We start from the raw sequence: 15,969 nt of genomic DNA, 5'->3' as shown, positions 1-15,969 counted from the left end.
TTAGATTTTAGTGAGGCATTCCATTCAGTGTGTCATGTACTCCTGCTTATGTAATACTGTCAAGATCTGGATTAAAGGAATACACAAGACACTGATAAAATGCCACTAGAAAAGGTGACACAGATGTGGTCAGTCATCTTGATGACTCAGACACTGGGTTCCAGAGGAGTAGGAAGTTGCTAAATACAGAAATCTATTTTGTTCACAAATTGGAAGTTCATAACATTAGTCAATCCAGAGAAATACAACTAACTGAATTTGAACATGTGGGCAGAGAAGAACTCAAATTGTTTGAAAACTGCACTAGGAAGAACAAGTATGATGAAAAGAAGACATGTGAAGAGCCGGAATAGTATGATCAGAGGATGTTAATTTATAGTACGTGGCAAAGGAAAAGTTGATATTTGTAGTAACCTTGAAAGGAATTCACTACCGAGTAGTTCTTCATTTCAAGTCAGTGAAAGAAAGAAGCTGGAAAGTTAAAAGGATTATTAAAATTTAGCCTTTTAAAAGACAGGAATGCCAGGCATTGGAATGACCTACATAAGAGCAACTTGATTAAGAGCATAAAAATCTATGTTAACATGAAGTCACTGCTGAATGTGAGTACCAAGGGAAGATGGAGTAAACGATCCGAAAGGCAACAAATCAGACTACAACTATCATTTTCAAAATTGTAATTAGGTGTTACCAAATAAAGTAATAAACAACTTTTAACTTAGAGTGCAAAATAAAAGCACCTTATTATTTTAAAGGTGCAAAAGCAAGAAAATATGACATAAACTTATCCATTTTTAAATAGTCATCTGTGTGATGGGTAAATGCTATTTCAAAACATTTTCAATAGAAAAATGATTTATAAATCAGTTTTCAGAAGATCAAAAAAATCAATGTTTAATACCAACTTTAACTATAAATAAAAAGAATATTGTCATCTCTCCTGTTTTTGCTTCAACATTTATGTCTTCTGCTCTTTGCCTTTTGGAGAAAATATTGCATTGTAAGGCTGCCGTCTTTTTGGACGAGGACAAGGATCAAGATCTTCTTTAATGTAACCTTAAAAATAAAACACAAATTTAGAAGACAATATCTGCAACATATTTCAGCATATATCCAGTAAACGTCTCATTTAATGCCTTTTAAGTTCACATGATTTTTCTATTAGCTGGTTGTGCTGATTAATGATTTCACTACTTAGCATCAATTTTCTCATTTATACTAAAAACAATAGCAAACATTTATCAAATGTGCTGTATACATTACCTAGGATAACTCTCACACTCCTCTGCAGCAGCTTCCACTATGCCTGTTTCACAGCTGAGCTAATGGAGACCCAGGGAAGTTTGATAACTCGCTCAAGTTCCCAAAGCTAGGAAGTAGGAAAGCTGGTGCCCTGCCCAAGATCTAACTCCAGAAACAGAGTACTTAAGCACTTTCCTATTCTGCCTCCCATTGGTTGCAAATGGGGACAAATGGTAAACATGAACTTTTTACTATTATGATAAATTCCAGGTGCTTAACAAAAAGACTTTTTTCAGTAGCTATTTGTTGAGATGACATGTCCTTATATTCTTCAGACTATTCGATTCTAAGGTGTCTCCATTCACGTAGTTTTCAGGGGAGGATTCTGCTTTGCCATACCCCTAGGCCATATTAGGGGTACAAGCACAGGTTCTATCCAGGCTGTCTAATTCTATTTGATGACCAAGCAGAGACATCATGTCAAAGAGGACTTGTTAATGGTGAAAGTGGAAGTATGGTAATAGCTGTAAGGGACTTTGCATCTTTTAGAAAAACTTATTCACTAAATATCTGGAGCTTTAAAGCTGCATACGTTCTCAAATTACATTAAATGTAAGTGCTGTATCTGAAGGGGCTAGTTGCATGTGAACAGTCTCCCAAACAAACAAAAGTCCTTTTTACTCAAATATGTTTTATAAATAATTAGCATTCTGAATAGTGAGGTTTTAACATCTAAAATTCAGGGTAGTCTCTTTAAAAAAAAAAAAAGATGCTTTTCAACAATATAACTTTGCTGGCAACTTTTATAAAGTTATGAGAAGTCATTTTGATGACTGGATAAAACAGAAATTACTTTCTGAAATTTGAATGATAAAGGAGGATAATGCATACACAATCCCATTAAAGTGCTTCTAAACAATCTATGATTCCAGTGAAGTTATCTGAAGAGTTGAAAGTTAAGTCTTTATCTTTACAAAATTGTATTTATGTCACAAAACTGGCACCCAACTTACAGCAGAAGGTAGAGAACCATGGAGAAAAAGTTTAGTGTTTAGACTCGGGTATACACAGTATTAAAAAAAAAAAAAGTTCCAAAATGTTACAATCTGTATTCTCACCTCTTTCCATACAAGTCTGAGTGGAAGGAAAACCAACTTCCCAGAAATTCTCTGGTGTGTTGGGTGGAATGTAGCGAAATCGGTGTCTTGAGCAGGAAGCCAACTTCTTTTCTCTTTCTTCTGCTGGAAAATCTGCATAATACTGATAATAAAACTGGTGAGTTTTCCACTTAGGAATAATAAATGGAGTGTTATGCTTATTGGTTATAAACTAGAAGCTAAGTAGACTTATTCAGGATGCTAAGGAAACTGAATTCTCACTGATAATATTAGTAATACTATCTCTAAGTAAATTACTATATAAATTACTAATAATAATTAGTGCTGGTCTATGAAATGTTTGCTCCATAAAGAAAAGGAGCCTGTATCACAATGTAAAAAAACATACTGCTTCCTGCATCAGTAAAGTCTTACAAGTAAAAAAAACATGCCAGCTGAACTTTACAGCGTCCTTAGTGGTACAGCTGATTTATATACTGGTGCAAACTCTTCATCTTTCTCAGACCAGTAACAAGAAGGCCAAGGCCTGCACTCTGAATAGCGCATTTCTCAATTGTTATTTGAATATAACGTGTGTTTTGAAGTAATTTTCCTTTCACTACAATTTTTTAAAATAAAAATTTAGCTTTGAATGTTGTAGGCTTCACGACTTCCCCTTTTAAACTAGATCTTTCAATTAGGATCAAAGGCATATTACTTTTTGCAAGTGTGATCATAAAGAACCTGAACTTCATGCAAAGAAAGATAAAACTTTTATGTGAAAACTATACCGGTCTTCAAGCTCTAGATCTAAAGAAAATAAAGCAGTAGTGTAGAGTTTAATAGAACACAGATGATACGATCACATAATCCAGCTAATTCCATTTTACACTTGAGGAACTGAAAATCAAATTGATAATTCACCAAAGATATCACCTATTAAAAGTGGCAGACTTAGGACTATAATTTTTTTGAAGTAAAGGTTTCTAATATATTTTTCTTTTACATAGATTAATTAAAGGTTTTAGAGTATCTCTGAAACCTTTTTGGGGGAGGGTATCTTTTTCTTCATTCTCATTGCCATGAATATAAGCCTTTGTTACCTTAGCCTGGGAACTGCCCTTAGAGAATCATGGTTATCAGTCAATGTTAGAGAAACATTGCCACCAAATTACAACATATTTGAAAACAACAGTAGGCTAGTGTAGCTGTTAACGCAGCAAGCAAGCAGAAGAGTGTTAGAAGATAAAGTCAGAGAGGAGGTGGGGTGCGAGATAATGGCTTTGATACCATTTCTTAGAGAGGAAGACAACTAAGGATTTGGGGCAGAAAAGTGACATGATTTAACTTTTATTCTAAAAAGATCATTTGGAAAAAAGACCATTGCTGTGTTGAAAGTACAATCAATAGGATTTGCTGATAGATCCATTACTGAGATATGAAAGAAAAAAGCAGGTAACTACAAGATGTCTGGTTTAAACTAGAGAAGAATGGACATATAAAAGGCTCAGAGGTAAGGTTTGAGAATTGGAGATAGAAACTGTGTTTGCTTTAGGACACGTGAAATTTGAGGTGACTATTAGCCACGTGTATATTGCATATTCCACATGTGGAATAGGCAATGGGAAAAATTTAGGAACTGTAATTGTAAGCATATAGACAATATTTAAATACATGGGACTGGCACTTTCACTCCTGGTCATGAGGGAGTAACAGGGAACAGAATTACTCTCCACCTTAAAAAACTGAAAAAATGTAGTAAAATGCATGAAACAGTGTTTTCAGAGACTGGATAACAGCACAAAAAGTGACTCCTGAGAGAAGGAAAGCAAATTAACAGTGTTTCCAGCAAAAGAGTTTTTTCTCACTAGTAGTAATAGCTCCACTTAGAACTAAAAACTGGAGGTTTATTTAGTATAGACCATATTCCTTAATTAAGAAATCATGATACATTCGTGTTATGAAAACTCATGATACAGGAGGAGGTTTTGCTTGTATCACCAAACTGCTTTCCAAAATAGTGATCTCAACTTACACTCCCACTGTTAGTATATGACAGCATTTTTCTCACCAAATGCTTACCTGCACTGTAACCTATTCATACATAACTTTAATGTGCTTGGTTATCAAATTCTCTAGCCATAGCTTTTAAGAAGAAAATTTAAAAGGGGAAGTACATTGCTGGAAGCAGGGATCCAACAGCTAAAGGATAGCAAGGGAAGAAATAAAAACAGTAAGTTTCAAAAAGACACAGAACCTGCCTAGCACTATTTATTAAGAGGACAATTAGTACAATGTACTTCAAGATATACTATCTAGTCCAAGACACCCAATGTATAAAAGGAAAATACAATTGTGTTTTAAGGATGAAGGAGAGCCTATTCATCACATTTTGTTTAGAAAGGAAAATGTTTGGGGAAAAAGAGCTTATGGTTGTACCAGTTATTTAGGAAAAACAATTATGAGTACATCTCATTTCCTGAGAGTGCTGGTGTTTAAGTAAAAAATAAAATAGCCAAGTTTCCAACTAAAATGTCAAAATTTTGCCCAAATAGTATATGTATTAGAGCCTCTGCTGTAACATAACACAAAGTAAAAAAATTAAAAGATATACAAATAAATATAGAAAAGACAAATGGCACAAATGTCTTAAGCTGGAAATAAGAACTACTGCTTAGGCTCCAGATTCACTTAGAGAATCTAAGAGAAATTGAGGGCTTTTGTTTTCATCTATATCTCTCAGGTCCCAGCCAGTATGTATAGTCTATGTATTCATTCTATTATTCCTGGCTCAAACTTGTTTCTAGATACAAATATGGTTTGTATATGTGATTTTTAAATCATGCATATAAAGCCATCTTTAAATAACCCAAATGACAGTAGTTACATTAGTACTTACAATTTCACATTCCTTACATGTGTGTCCAGGCAATTTTCTTCTTTCTTCTTTTTTCCGGACCACCTCAATATGAGGAAAATTTTGTAAGCTAGTCTCTCTGGGGGGAAAATGAATTAAATTTATCTGTTACTATAGAGAGCTTTGGTTTAGGTTTTAAATTAGCAAAGGTGAGCATCCAGAGGAGGAATAATCCCAAAACATTCATTCATTTTATTTGAAATGCTTCCTCAGAATGTGAAAAAAAACAAGCATGTCTTCATTCACTCTCCACTGAAATATTAAGTATTTTACATATTACATAGTATTTTACATATCAGGTATTTTTATAGGTATTTTTCTCTAACTGAAAAAGATAACTATTACTTCCTATTTTTGCCTCTGGCTGGATGAAAATAATTATTAGGTTGGGAGGTAAAATATAAAATAACCTAATCATAAAGGAATGCTGTATTATTAAACTCAGGAATAGCTATTCTATAACATAACTGAGAGAATACTGCCTGTTAACTTGGTTTCTAGTACTAAAACCCCATAAATCAGGGCTAACCTACTCCTCCCTAAAGAACAAATTCATTTGTTTGCATGTCATTTACTATTTTCTCCAACAATTTCTTTTGTTGCTTCCGTCTACCTTAAATTCTTCAAAATATTAGGCACAATTATCATTTGTGCTTGTCCTTAAAGACAAAGATTCTATTGTGAGCCACTGGAAACCTAGGAAGGGTCAAAGCCACTGAGGTGTGGATTGATGAGGTATATAGTTCTTTGGTAAGAAAAAGCAATCAGGAAGCATGGAACATTTCTTTATTAATATACTTGCATCCTACTTTAAAAAGCCCAATATAGAAAACTCCAAATTTACAAGTAAATGAAGACTTACGTAACACCATATACATTTGTTTATAATAGAAACATCACCAGTGAACTTAAACAGTCTGACTCACAAAAACTGACTTTTAAAATAACCTGTTGGTAACACATCTATTCCTTTGAGGTATTTTGATAGTTGGCAAGAACTGTTCTTCAAAAAAAAGCTTTAAATGCTCTATTTCAAAACATATCAGGTTATATAGGTCCTTTTTGTGTTTAAATCCAACAACTCTCTGGAGCAACCGGTAAATTAAAAAAGACCAAGAAACAACAGATAAAAAAAATATTGCCATGACTATACTTTCTTTCAAATAGTTTATGGAATCTTAGGTTTATATAGAATATAATTTAGCCATATCCTTTCCTCTGAATCTATTCTATTTCTGTAGTGTACTATAACGCAGCAGGGAATCCACTAGTAGACTGGCAGTTGCAGTAGACATCAAGCATCACCTAAAAGGTTACTAAGCTTCTTGTCACTGACATAACACAACCCATCTTCCCAGGGTTTGCTAGTACTCTCAGTGGGGAAAGGGACCACACTAACTCTGAGACGTATACTATCCCTACATCTTTACCCACGTCCTGCATCTCCAGCTATCTAATGGTTTTAGAATAAATAAAACTACTCATGTATTTTTTTAAAAGTTAGTGAACCTATGGGACTTCCCTGGTGGTCCAATGGTTAAGAATCCACCTTCCAATGCGGGGGACACAGATTCGATCCTTGGTCGGGGAACTAAGATCCCACATACTGCGGGGCAACTAAGCCCATGTGCCAAAACTAATGAGCCCGCACGTCTCATCTAGAGAGTCCGCGTTCCGCAGACTACAGAGCCCAAGCACTCTGGAGCCCGTGCGCCACAACGAAAGAGAAGCCCATACGCCACAATGAAGATCCGACACAGCCAAAAATAGAAAAAAAAAAAAAAAAAAAAAAAAAAACCAAGTTAGTGAACCTGTATTAGAAACATCTGAAATGACAGTTCTTACTCTGCAGTCTTACTTCTAGGAATCTATTCCAAAGACGCACAGGCAAAAATTTGAAGAGAGGGCCTCCCTGGTGGCGCAGTGGTTGAGAGTCCGCCTGCCGATGCAGGGGATACGGGTTCGTGCCCCGATCCGGGAGGATCCCATATGCCGCGGAGCGGCTGGGCCCGTGAGCCATGGCCGCTGAGCCTGTGCGTCCGGAGCCTGTGCTCCGCAACGGGAGAGGCCACAACAGTGAGAGGCCCGCGTACCGCAAAAAAAAAAAAAAAAAAAAAAAAAAAAAAAAAAAAAAAAAAAAAAAAAAAAAAAATTTGAAGAGAATGCATAAGGCTATTCACTGTAGCATTATGCATGCTAGCATAACTGTAAACAACCCAAATGCTCATTGCTAGGGAATAAACTATGGTACAAACAACAAAATACCATGAAATTAAAAAAAGAAACGAGGAATATCACTATATACTACTATTAGTGATTTCCAGGACATGTAGTTAAATGAAAAAAGGAAAGTAGAGAAAAGCATATATAGCATTCTACCATTTGTATAGAGGAGAGAGTACAATTATCTACATCAATTTCAAGATATATAGATAGAAATTTGCTTTTACTTTTTAAAATGGATGGAAAACCATAAATTTTTAACAAATGGTTATGTGTGTAGGAATAGGAAGCTATCAAAATGAAGGGGACTTCAGAATAGAAGACAGACTTCTGAATATACCGTTTTGCAGCCTCTGGTATCATATACATAATTCCCTTAAAGAATTAAAGATAAAAGGAAACAATTTCTAAAAAATCAAAAGCAAAATAACACAAACATGGATACTGGGTTGGTGGCACAACTACAGTGAAAATAATTATCCTAAGTGACCTGAAAACACAATGATTTGACTGTACCTTTCTGATGGGATATATCGTAAGGACAAAAAGACTCAAAAAAGTCTTAAACCCTTTTCATAAATCATGTTATTCGTGATAGTTTGAATTATTCTGAGACTGTTCTGTGGAATCAAGTTAAATGAAGAATGATGTTAGTGGCACTGAGAAGTGGGATTTTCAGTAAGCGGGGAACTAGATACAGATGTAACAGAGGAGGTTACAGAGAAATCCTGTAGTCCTGAACTTGAAGCTATCAGTATGAACACATGTAGTTTATCTTAAAAAACAAAAACTTTACTTCTAACTCTGTCCACCTAAAAGGTCCAGAAATAATGGCTAACTGGAGCAATGAGCAACCCCAGCAGTCAGACTACGGCCTAAATACTGTTAAACTAGGGCTCCTGGAGAAATGACAGATTCCAGCCTATGGCAGGAGCCTAGAACATCTTCTCATACCAGAGCAAGGAAGCTATGAAAGACAGCTAGAGTAGTGTCCATTCAAAGAGGCTTTTATACCTGAGTTCCATTTTTGTTATGGTCATAAAGTAAATGATTTAGATTCTATTTTAACCAAAGTAGCAATTTTAATAGGTCAGAGATCCTCTGACAAAGATAGCTCTGTGGTACTTCCAATCACATTGCTGGTATTAACCAAGGCCAACTTACCTTTCATCATCTTTAAAATATGGCTCCACAAATGCTTTCTGTTTGACTTTATCTTGTTTATCACCAGGAGCTGTAAACAAAATAACCATACCACAAACTGAATGTAGAACTTACTTAGAAATAATTAGCTTTTTTTGGGGAAAAAAAGGACATATACCAAAACTTCTATTTTTATTGGGTTTCATACTCTGGTCCCTAGGCAATTAGTTTAAATTTTCTATAACTAATTCCTTCCTTTCTTTTTCATCTGCATAATAAGGAGACTGCTGATTATCTCACCTAAGAATTACTAAAGAGATAAAAATCGTAACTATAAAAGTATTTTAGACTTTAAAAGAACTACTCAGACGCCCATTATCATCTGGCACCAAACAACAAATAACAAGATGGCTTTTAATCTGTTCACTTATTAGTCCCGTTGATTTTATTATGTGTCTTTAAGGTAGCTGATAACTAGGAAATAAAAATATTTTAAAATTTTATCAGAATATTGGTGACAAAAGAAGAACTAGAGCCCATGGACGTGAATACCAAGTTGTCTAGACTCAAATAGCTAACTGCTATCATCTGTTCAAATAAACAATATTTACTGAGCATTGTGCTAAGTTCTGGACATAAAATGTAGAATAGGAGAGACCAGGTCTCCTGTCCTCATGGAGTTTACATTGCAGTGAGGGAAACAGACATTAAGCAAGCAGACAGCTAAGGCTACCTGAACATGTAAGGTAATAACTGATGAATACAGAGAAGTCAGCTGTGAGAAGAGGTACGAATGGGGAATGTTCTAGGTAAAGGTCCTCGATGGCAAAAAGTTCGGCACATTATAAGAAGAGGAGGATAGTGTGGTTGAGATTTAGCAAAAAAGGGAAGTGTTGGGGAAGATGAGGCTGGGGTGGGGGTGGGGTGGGGGGAGTGGGCAGGTACCAGATCATGATGGGACTTGGAGGCCAAGAGAAGGAGTTTGAATTTTGTTGCAAGTGCAGTGGGAAGCCACTGAAGACTTCTAAATATTATCTACTTTATTGAGGCATAATTTACATACACGGATTTTAAGTGTATTATGATGAATTTTGACAGATGTATATTCCAGTGTAACTGCTACTACCCAAATCGAGACAGAGAACATTCCCATGAAAGTTTCCTATTCCACTGTTTCTCATGCACAAGAATGTTCTCTTATGTCTCTCCCTTCCCCAACAATCACTGATTTAATTTCTATCACCATAGCTTAGTTATGTCTGTTTTAGAGCTTCATATCAATGAGACTATATAGTATGTATTCTTTTTCATCTTGTGCATTTGTCTAGCTCAACAGGTTTTGGAGACTGATCCATATTGATGAGTCTAGTAGTTCCCTCCTTTTTGTTGTGTAGTATTCTATCATGAGTATACCACAATTTATTCACCTGCTGATGGACATTTGGGTTGTTTCCAGTTTTGACCTATTACAAATAGCACTGCTATGAACATTCTTGAATACATCTTTCCGTGAACATATTTTTGTTGGGTATATACCTAGGAGTGGAATTGCTGGGTCACAACACAGGTATATGCTTAGCTCTTACAAAATACCGACAACTTCAATAAAGCTGTTAAAAAACCCCTGCTGAACTGTTTTCCAAAGTATAGTCAATTTTCTACTCCACCAACAATGCATGAGAGTTCCAGCTGCTCTTCACACTTGCTAATGCTAGATGTTAGCAATCTTTTTAACCATTTCTGGGGGTGTGAAGTGTTATCACCATCCCTGACTGTCCAAGAATGTTGATCGTCTTTGTGACTGTCCAAGAATGTTGATCGTCTTTTCGCGTGCTTATTGGCCATTCAAATATCTTCTTATCATTGAAGGATTTTTAAGCAAGAATACAATCCAACTTAAATTTAAACTAAATCACTTTTAATTCTCTGTAGACTGGGCTAGAGATAAGAGATACATAAAAAGACCAGTTAGGAGGCCTGGAATAGAATAGGTAGAAATCAGAGTGGCTGAGACCAGGTAGTGGCTACAGAGATGGAGAGAAGTGAAGTGTTATGAAATATATTTTGGAGATACTGCTGCCAGGGTATTAGACTGGGCATGAAGGTCAGGTGAAAGAAGTCAAATATGACTCCCACATTTCCATCTTTAGTAAATGGGAGGATAGTTACTGAGGCTTAATGAAACCCAGAAAGGCACAGGAAGATCAAATTTGGGTAGAAAAATTAAGATTTCTAATTGGAATATATTAATTTTAAGGTGCTTATAAGATGTCCAGTATGTAACTGGAATAAAGTCTGAGGTTCAGAAGAGAAAGGATGAGGCTGGGAGTAATGAATACACAGAAACGTCTTTTTCACTTGTCTTACAGAACAGCACATACTCTCGTGTTCTTCCTACTTCATAGCTGCACCTCCTTCTCAGTTTCCTTTGCTGGTTTCTTCTTTGTTTCTCTGACCTTTTAAAGTTGCCATACCCTAGAGGTCAGAACTTGAAATACTCCTCTTTTCTATTTATATTCAATTCTTGGGTGTTCTCACTCAGTGCCATGACTTTCAGCTCCATCTACTTGCTGTTCACCTCCTGCCCACTAAATCATTTTTTTTTATTCTGGATTTCCTGTCCAAACTTGATACATGTCAACTGCCTACAAACACCTCCACTTGAATATCTAGTAAGTACTAACATGTCCAGAACTGAGCTTTTGATATCCTGCCCAAAATCTACTCCTTCCTATGAGGGAAGACTAGGTAGAATTTTGTGATATGGGGGTCTAGAAAATGAAATAAATGGACAGAAAGTCCTAAATTCTATGCCTGAGTGACTGGGAAAAATAAAAACGTCTGAAAGGTTACTTGGTAGGAAATAAATGGAACTTGGTTTAGATATCTTAAGTTTAAGCTGTTGAAGAGACACAAAAGTAGGATTACTAAGAAATACAGGGCTGGGATTCACTGGAGAAATCAAACTAGAGATGCAGATTTGGAGTTTTATTTTCAGAGGTAATTTAATAAAAGCATGAGAGAAAATGAGTGTGAGGAAGAAAACAGTGTCTTGGGGATACTCTTGGAAACAGAAGTTGCCAGAGATCAGAAGAGCAGTGCAGCATTGCCAAAAAAGCTAAGTGAGAAGAAATTCTTGGATGTTCAGTGTGAAAAGCAACTTAAAAAAAAAAATTAATAATTATACCTTATAAAAGAATATCTTTTTTAAGTGAAACCAATTTGCAAAGGGCTTGGGGAGAAAAATGAATTGAACAGTTGTGAATTTTTTTTTTTTTTTTTTTTTTGTGGTACGCGGGCCTCTCACTGTTGTGGCCTCTCCCGTTGCGGAGCACAGGCTCCGGACGCGCAAGCTCAGCGGCCATGGCTCACGGGCCCAGCCGCTCCGCAGCATGTGGGATCTTCCCAGACCGGGGCACGAACCCGTGTCCCCTGCATCGGCAGGCGGACTCCCAACCACTGTGCCACCTGGGAAGCCCAACAGTTGTGAATTTTTATCACGAAATTTGCTTGATCAAGTTTTTGCCATGGACTGAGCAAACAAAAGCATGCTGTTATGTATCTTTGGTTAAGGTCTCATCCTGTGGGCTGTCACTTTAAAAAGCACAAGGAAAACATAATCAAGATAGATTTATATTCAATGCTTTGACTATTGTCATAGCAGTTGTGCTCATTTAAGCCACTATAAAACCACCTTTGCACTAAATTAAAAAGTATGACCGTTTTACTCACAGTAAGAAAATGAGATATTTAGCAAGAATTTTAACTAATTTTCAATTCAGATTATCTACTTAAGAGTTTCACTTAGACTGTTCTTCTTTTGATTGCTATCCTACATTATAAATTACTGCTTCTAATAAAACAGATCTGAAGAAGGCAGATATAGTATTTTATCTGGGAAGGTAAAGTATTCAAGCAGGTAACAGGTCTGAATTTTCTGCAAAACTTCCTCTTTTCACTCAATTACAATAATTCACTTAATTATGGTATCACTTAACAAAGAATTTTCTCAAAACTTTTATAAGCTGAGTGAAAGGTTCATAGGATCCTCTGAACTATTTTTGGTAACTCTTCTATTAATCTAAAATTGTCTTTAAAAAAACTGGAAAAAAATTTATTCAAGAAGCATGAAACTTGGTTAAGATACCTCATTAAGCCTCTGTTTAATAAGCATGATGACTTAATTTACTAAACTCAGTGTACTGGAATAATCATAATTAGAAAGGAAAGTGCCTTACAGTTTGGTTTTTTTGTAGCAGTTGACAACTCCTCTTCATCTGCTACTTGGGGGAAGCTATCCACCAAACAGGATTCATATTCTTCATGTGTAGTCCGATCAAACATATCTTCCAAGGTATCATTCATTTTTCTTTCTCCATCTGTGTGAAAGAGCATTGGCTTAGGCAACAAGCAAGCTTTTTGCTTTCTATGTAGACCAATGTGAAACTTGTAGGAACTGCCACAAAATAATTCAGATGTGTATGAGGCAACAGTAAACCCCAAGCCTGGGTAGTTACTGCACATTTATAAAGGTTTTATGTTATGCCTTCAAATGTCCTTTACTCATGTCAAGAGAATGCTAGTTTTTGTTACTGTTATTATAAATGTTTAAAAAGTCTTTTTCTCTCTATCCGCTCATTTATCAATATAATTCATACTAAACCAAAAGGAACTACCGAAAGGAATGGTGAGGAACAGAAAACACAGCATAATAAATGGTGAAAAATATGAAGTTTAAATAAACTATGTATAAATAACTGACATCAAAATCTCTAGAGTTTTGTTTACCTGCTTATTTTTCTAATGTGGTAGCAAAAAAGTATTTTCTTGCATTATCATTAACACTTGGAAGTTCAGTGTTAGAGAAATAATGAATTCAATTCTATATTTGATCTGCAAAGTGCTAACTTCATCTTCAGAGTACTAACTACATTTCCATTATTTAACTATATTTTTAAAAACACCAGTTTACTAAAAATAGAAATAGATTCAGTTGGCTAACAAATATGACAAAACTGAAGCCTACCAAGATTACTCTATATAAAGTAACTACCACCTCCCCCCATGCAGACTCTCTGGCACCTCACCCCGTTTTATCTTTCCCTAGCACTTGCCATCATCTAGCATACCATACTTGTTTGTTTTTTCCCTATTACAATGTAAGCTCCACGAGGTAGGTACTTTTGTTCTGTTCACTATTATCTCCAATTCCTGATACAGAACTGTGTCTTGATAATTACTGAGTGATTAAACATTTGTTCATTTTTCATTTTGAGGGTCAAATCTGTAAGTAAAAATAACTTCTATGTGCCAGGCAGCATTCTAGGCATTCCCAAAGCATTCCATGTATGCTGTTAGTAAATCACAATAAGTTAATGATTTATTTTTTTGCGGGTCAGACTTCTGATTGTAAAGTGCTTGAGGACAGAGACCATATCCTTATTGATCTTTCTATCATAGCATCTACTAAGTCTAACACAGAGTAGAGATATAAAAATCAGTTTTTGACTTGAAATAGTAGTAATTGGAAGTTTAATGGTATGCTTCATCTTTAGCCAATTCTAAGTATGAAAAAGATCTACTTTATGGGTAAAATTGGCAGACTGTTTTTTTCCAAGTATGGGCTCAACAATATCTCCTATTCCACTTGCTCTTCTTATAATGTGATCTTGGAACTCCTCCTACTGAGCAACTTCTGAGTCCAGATCATAAAAATACCATGCACTTCTACCTTGCTCTGTGGGGATGCTCACTCTGGGAACCTAGTGTCCAAGTAATGAGGAAGCTCAAATTAACCCATGTGGAAAGACTATATGGAGAAGCCCTGAGACTGAATAAGGAGAGAGAGAGATGCGAAGTATCTCCCATCTGTCTAGCCCTCTGCTGTTCCGGCTCCAGCCACCGTCTGTCTATCACTGCATGAGACCCGGAGATAGAACCACCCAGCCCAGACCTTCCTGAATTCCTGAGGCACAGAAACTATGAAAGGTAAGAAAATGGTTGTTGTTCTAATCCTCTAAATTACTGGAGTGACTTATTTTTCAGCAATAGTACTCACAACACCTTAGTCAAAATTATCTAGGTAATTTTAGTTTAAGTCCTAGTTAAACTCATTAGTTTAAGTTCTGGTTTCACCTCCATATGATACTTGCTTCAAATATATTTGGGAAACTATCATCTTCTTAGATTAACTACATAAATTTGCAGCGAAAGTTGTCATACTTCGTTTTTCCCTTTTCTACAAAACTGAGGAAAACATTATCAGGAACTGGTCCCAGGAAAAAACTAATCTTAAAAGCAAAGTCATCTTCTTAAGCTGATCTCCGTGTGCCATGCAGCTGCTTCCCACTAGCTATTTTACATTTGGTAGTGTATATATGTCCATGCCACTCTCTCACTTTGTCCCAGCTTACCCTTCCCCCTCCCCATGTCCTCAAGTCCATTCTCTACGTCTGCATCTTTATTCCTGTCCTGACCCTAGGTTCTTCAGAACATTCTTTTCCTTTTCTTAAAGATTCCATATATATGTTAGCGTACGGTATTTGTTTTTCTCCTTCTGACTTACTTCACTCTGTATGACAGACTCTAGGTCCATCCACCTCACTACAAATAACTCAATTTTGTTTCTTTTTATGGCATTGTATATATGTGCCACATCTTCTTTATCCATTCATCTGTTGATGGACACTTAGGTTGGTCCCATGTCCTGGCTATTGTAAATAGAGCTGCAATGAACATTGTGGTACATGACTCTTTTTGAATTATGGTTTTCTCAGGGTATATGCCCAGTAGTGGGATTGTTGGGTCGTATGGTAGTTCTATTTTTAGTTTTTTAAGGAACCTCCATACTGTTCTCCATAGTGGCTGTATCAATTTACATTCCCACCAACAGTGTAAGAGGGTCCCTTTTCTCCACACCCTCTCCAGCATTTATTGTTTGTAGATTTTTTGATGATGGCCATTCTGACTGGTGGGGGGTGATACCTCATTGCAGTTTTGATTTGCATTTCTCTAATGATTAGTGATGTTGAGCATCCTTTCATGTGTTTGTTGGCAATCTGTATATCTTCTTGGGAGAAATGTCTATTTAGGTCTTCTGCCCAATTTTTGATTGGATTGTTTTTTTGATATTGAGCTGCTTGTATATTTTGGAGATTAATCCTTTGTTAGTGCTTCGTTTGCAAATATTTTCTCCCATTCTGAGGGTTGTCTTTTCGTCTTGTTTATGATTTCCTTTGCTGTGCAAAAGCTTTTAAGTTTCATTAGGTCCCATTTGTTTATTTTTGTTTTTATTTCCCTTTCTCTAGGAGGTGGGTCAAAAAGGATCTTGCTGTGATTTATGTCATA

The 15,969-nt window shown here is 36.0% G+C and overlaps 1 protein-coding gene across 2 annotated transcripts in view; it reads right to left on the bottom strand.

The window, feature by feature from the left end:
- Window positions 1-676: 676 nt before the first annotated feature.
- The window catches only part of RBBP8 (RB binding protein 8, endonuclease), an 84,701-nt gene continuing 69,408 nt past the window's right edge, over window positions 677-15,969 (bottom strand). Inside the window, exons 14-18 of one of the 2 annotated variants that reach the window (XM_079717751.1) lie at window positions 12,861-13,001; window positions 8,644-8,713; window positions 5,239-5,335; window positions 2,361-2,502; window positions 677-1,056 (exon numbers count right to left, since the gene is read on the bottom strand). In XM_079717751.1, coding sequence (XP_079573877.1) covers window positions 959-1,056; window positions 2,361-2,502; window positions 5,239-5,335; window positions 8,644-8,713; window positions 12,861-13,001 — 548 coding nt within the window. In that variant the 3' untranslated portion in view covers window positions 677-958. The remainder of the gene's footprint in view (window positions 1,057-2,360; window positions 2,503-5,238; window positions 5,336-8,643; window positions 8,714-12,860; window positions 13,002-15,969) is intronic. The other variant, XM_079717752.1, reaches the window with a different exon arrangement.

The sequence above is a fragment of the Hyperoodon ampullatus genome, assembly GCF_949752795.1.
Source record: "Hyperoodon ampullatus genome assembly, chromosome: 13".
Taxonomy (NCBI): Eukaryota; Metazoa; Chordata; class Mammalia; order Artiodactyla; family Ziphiidae; genus Hyperoodon; species Hyperoodon ampullatus.
The sequence above is the reverse complement of the archived record's forward strand: the minus strand, read 5'-3'. Positions and strand labels throughout refer to the sequence as shown.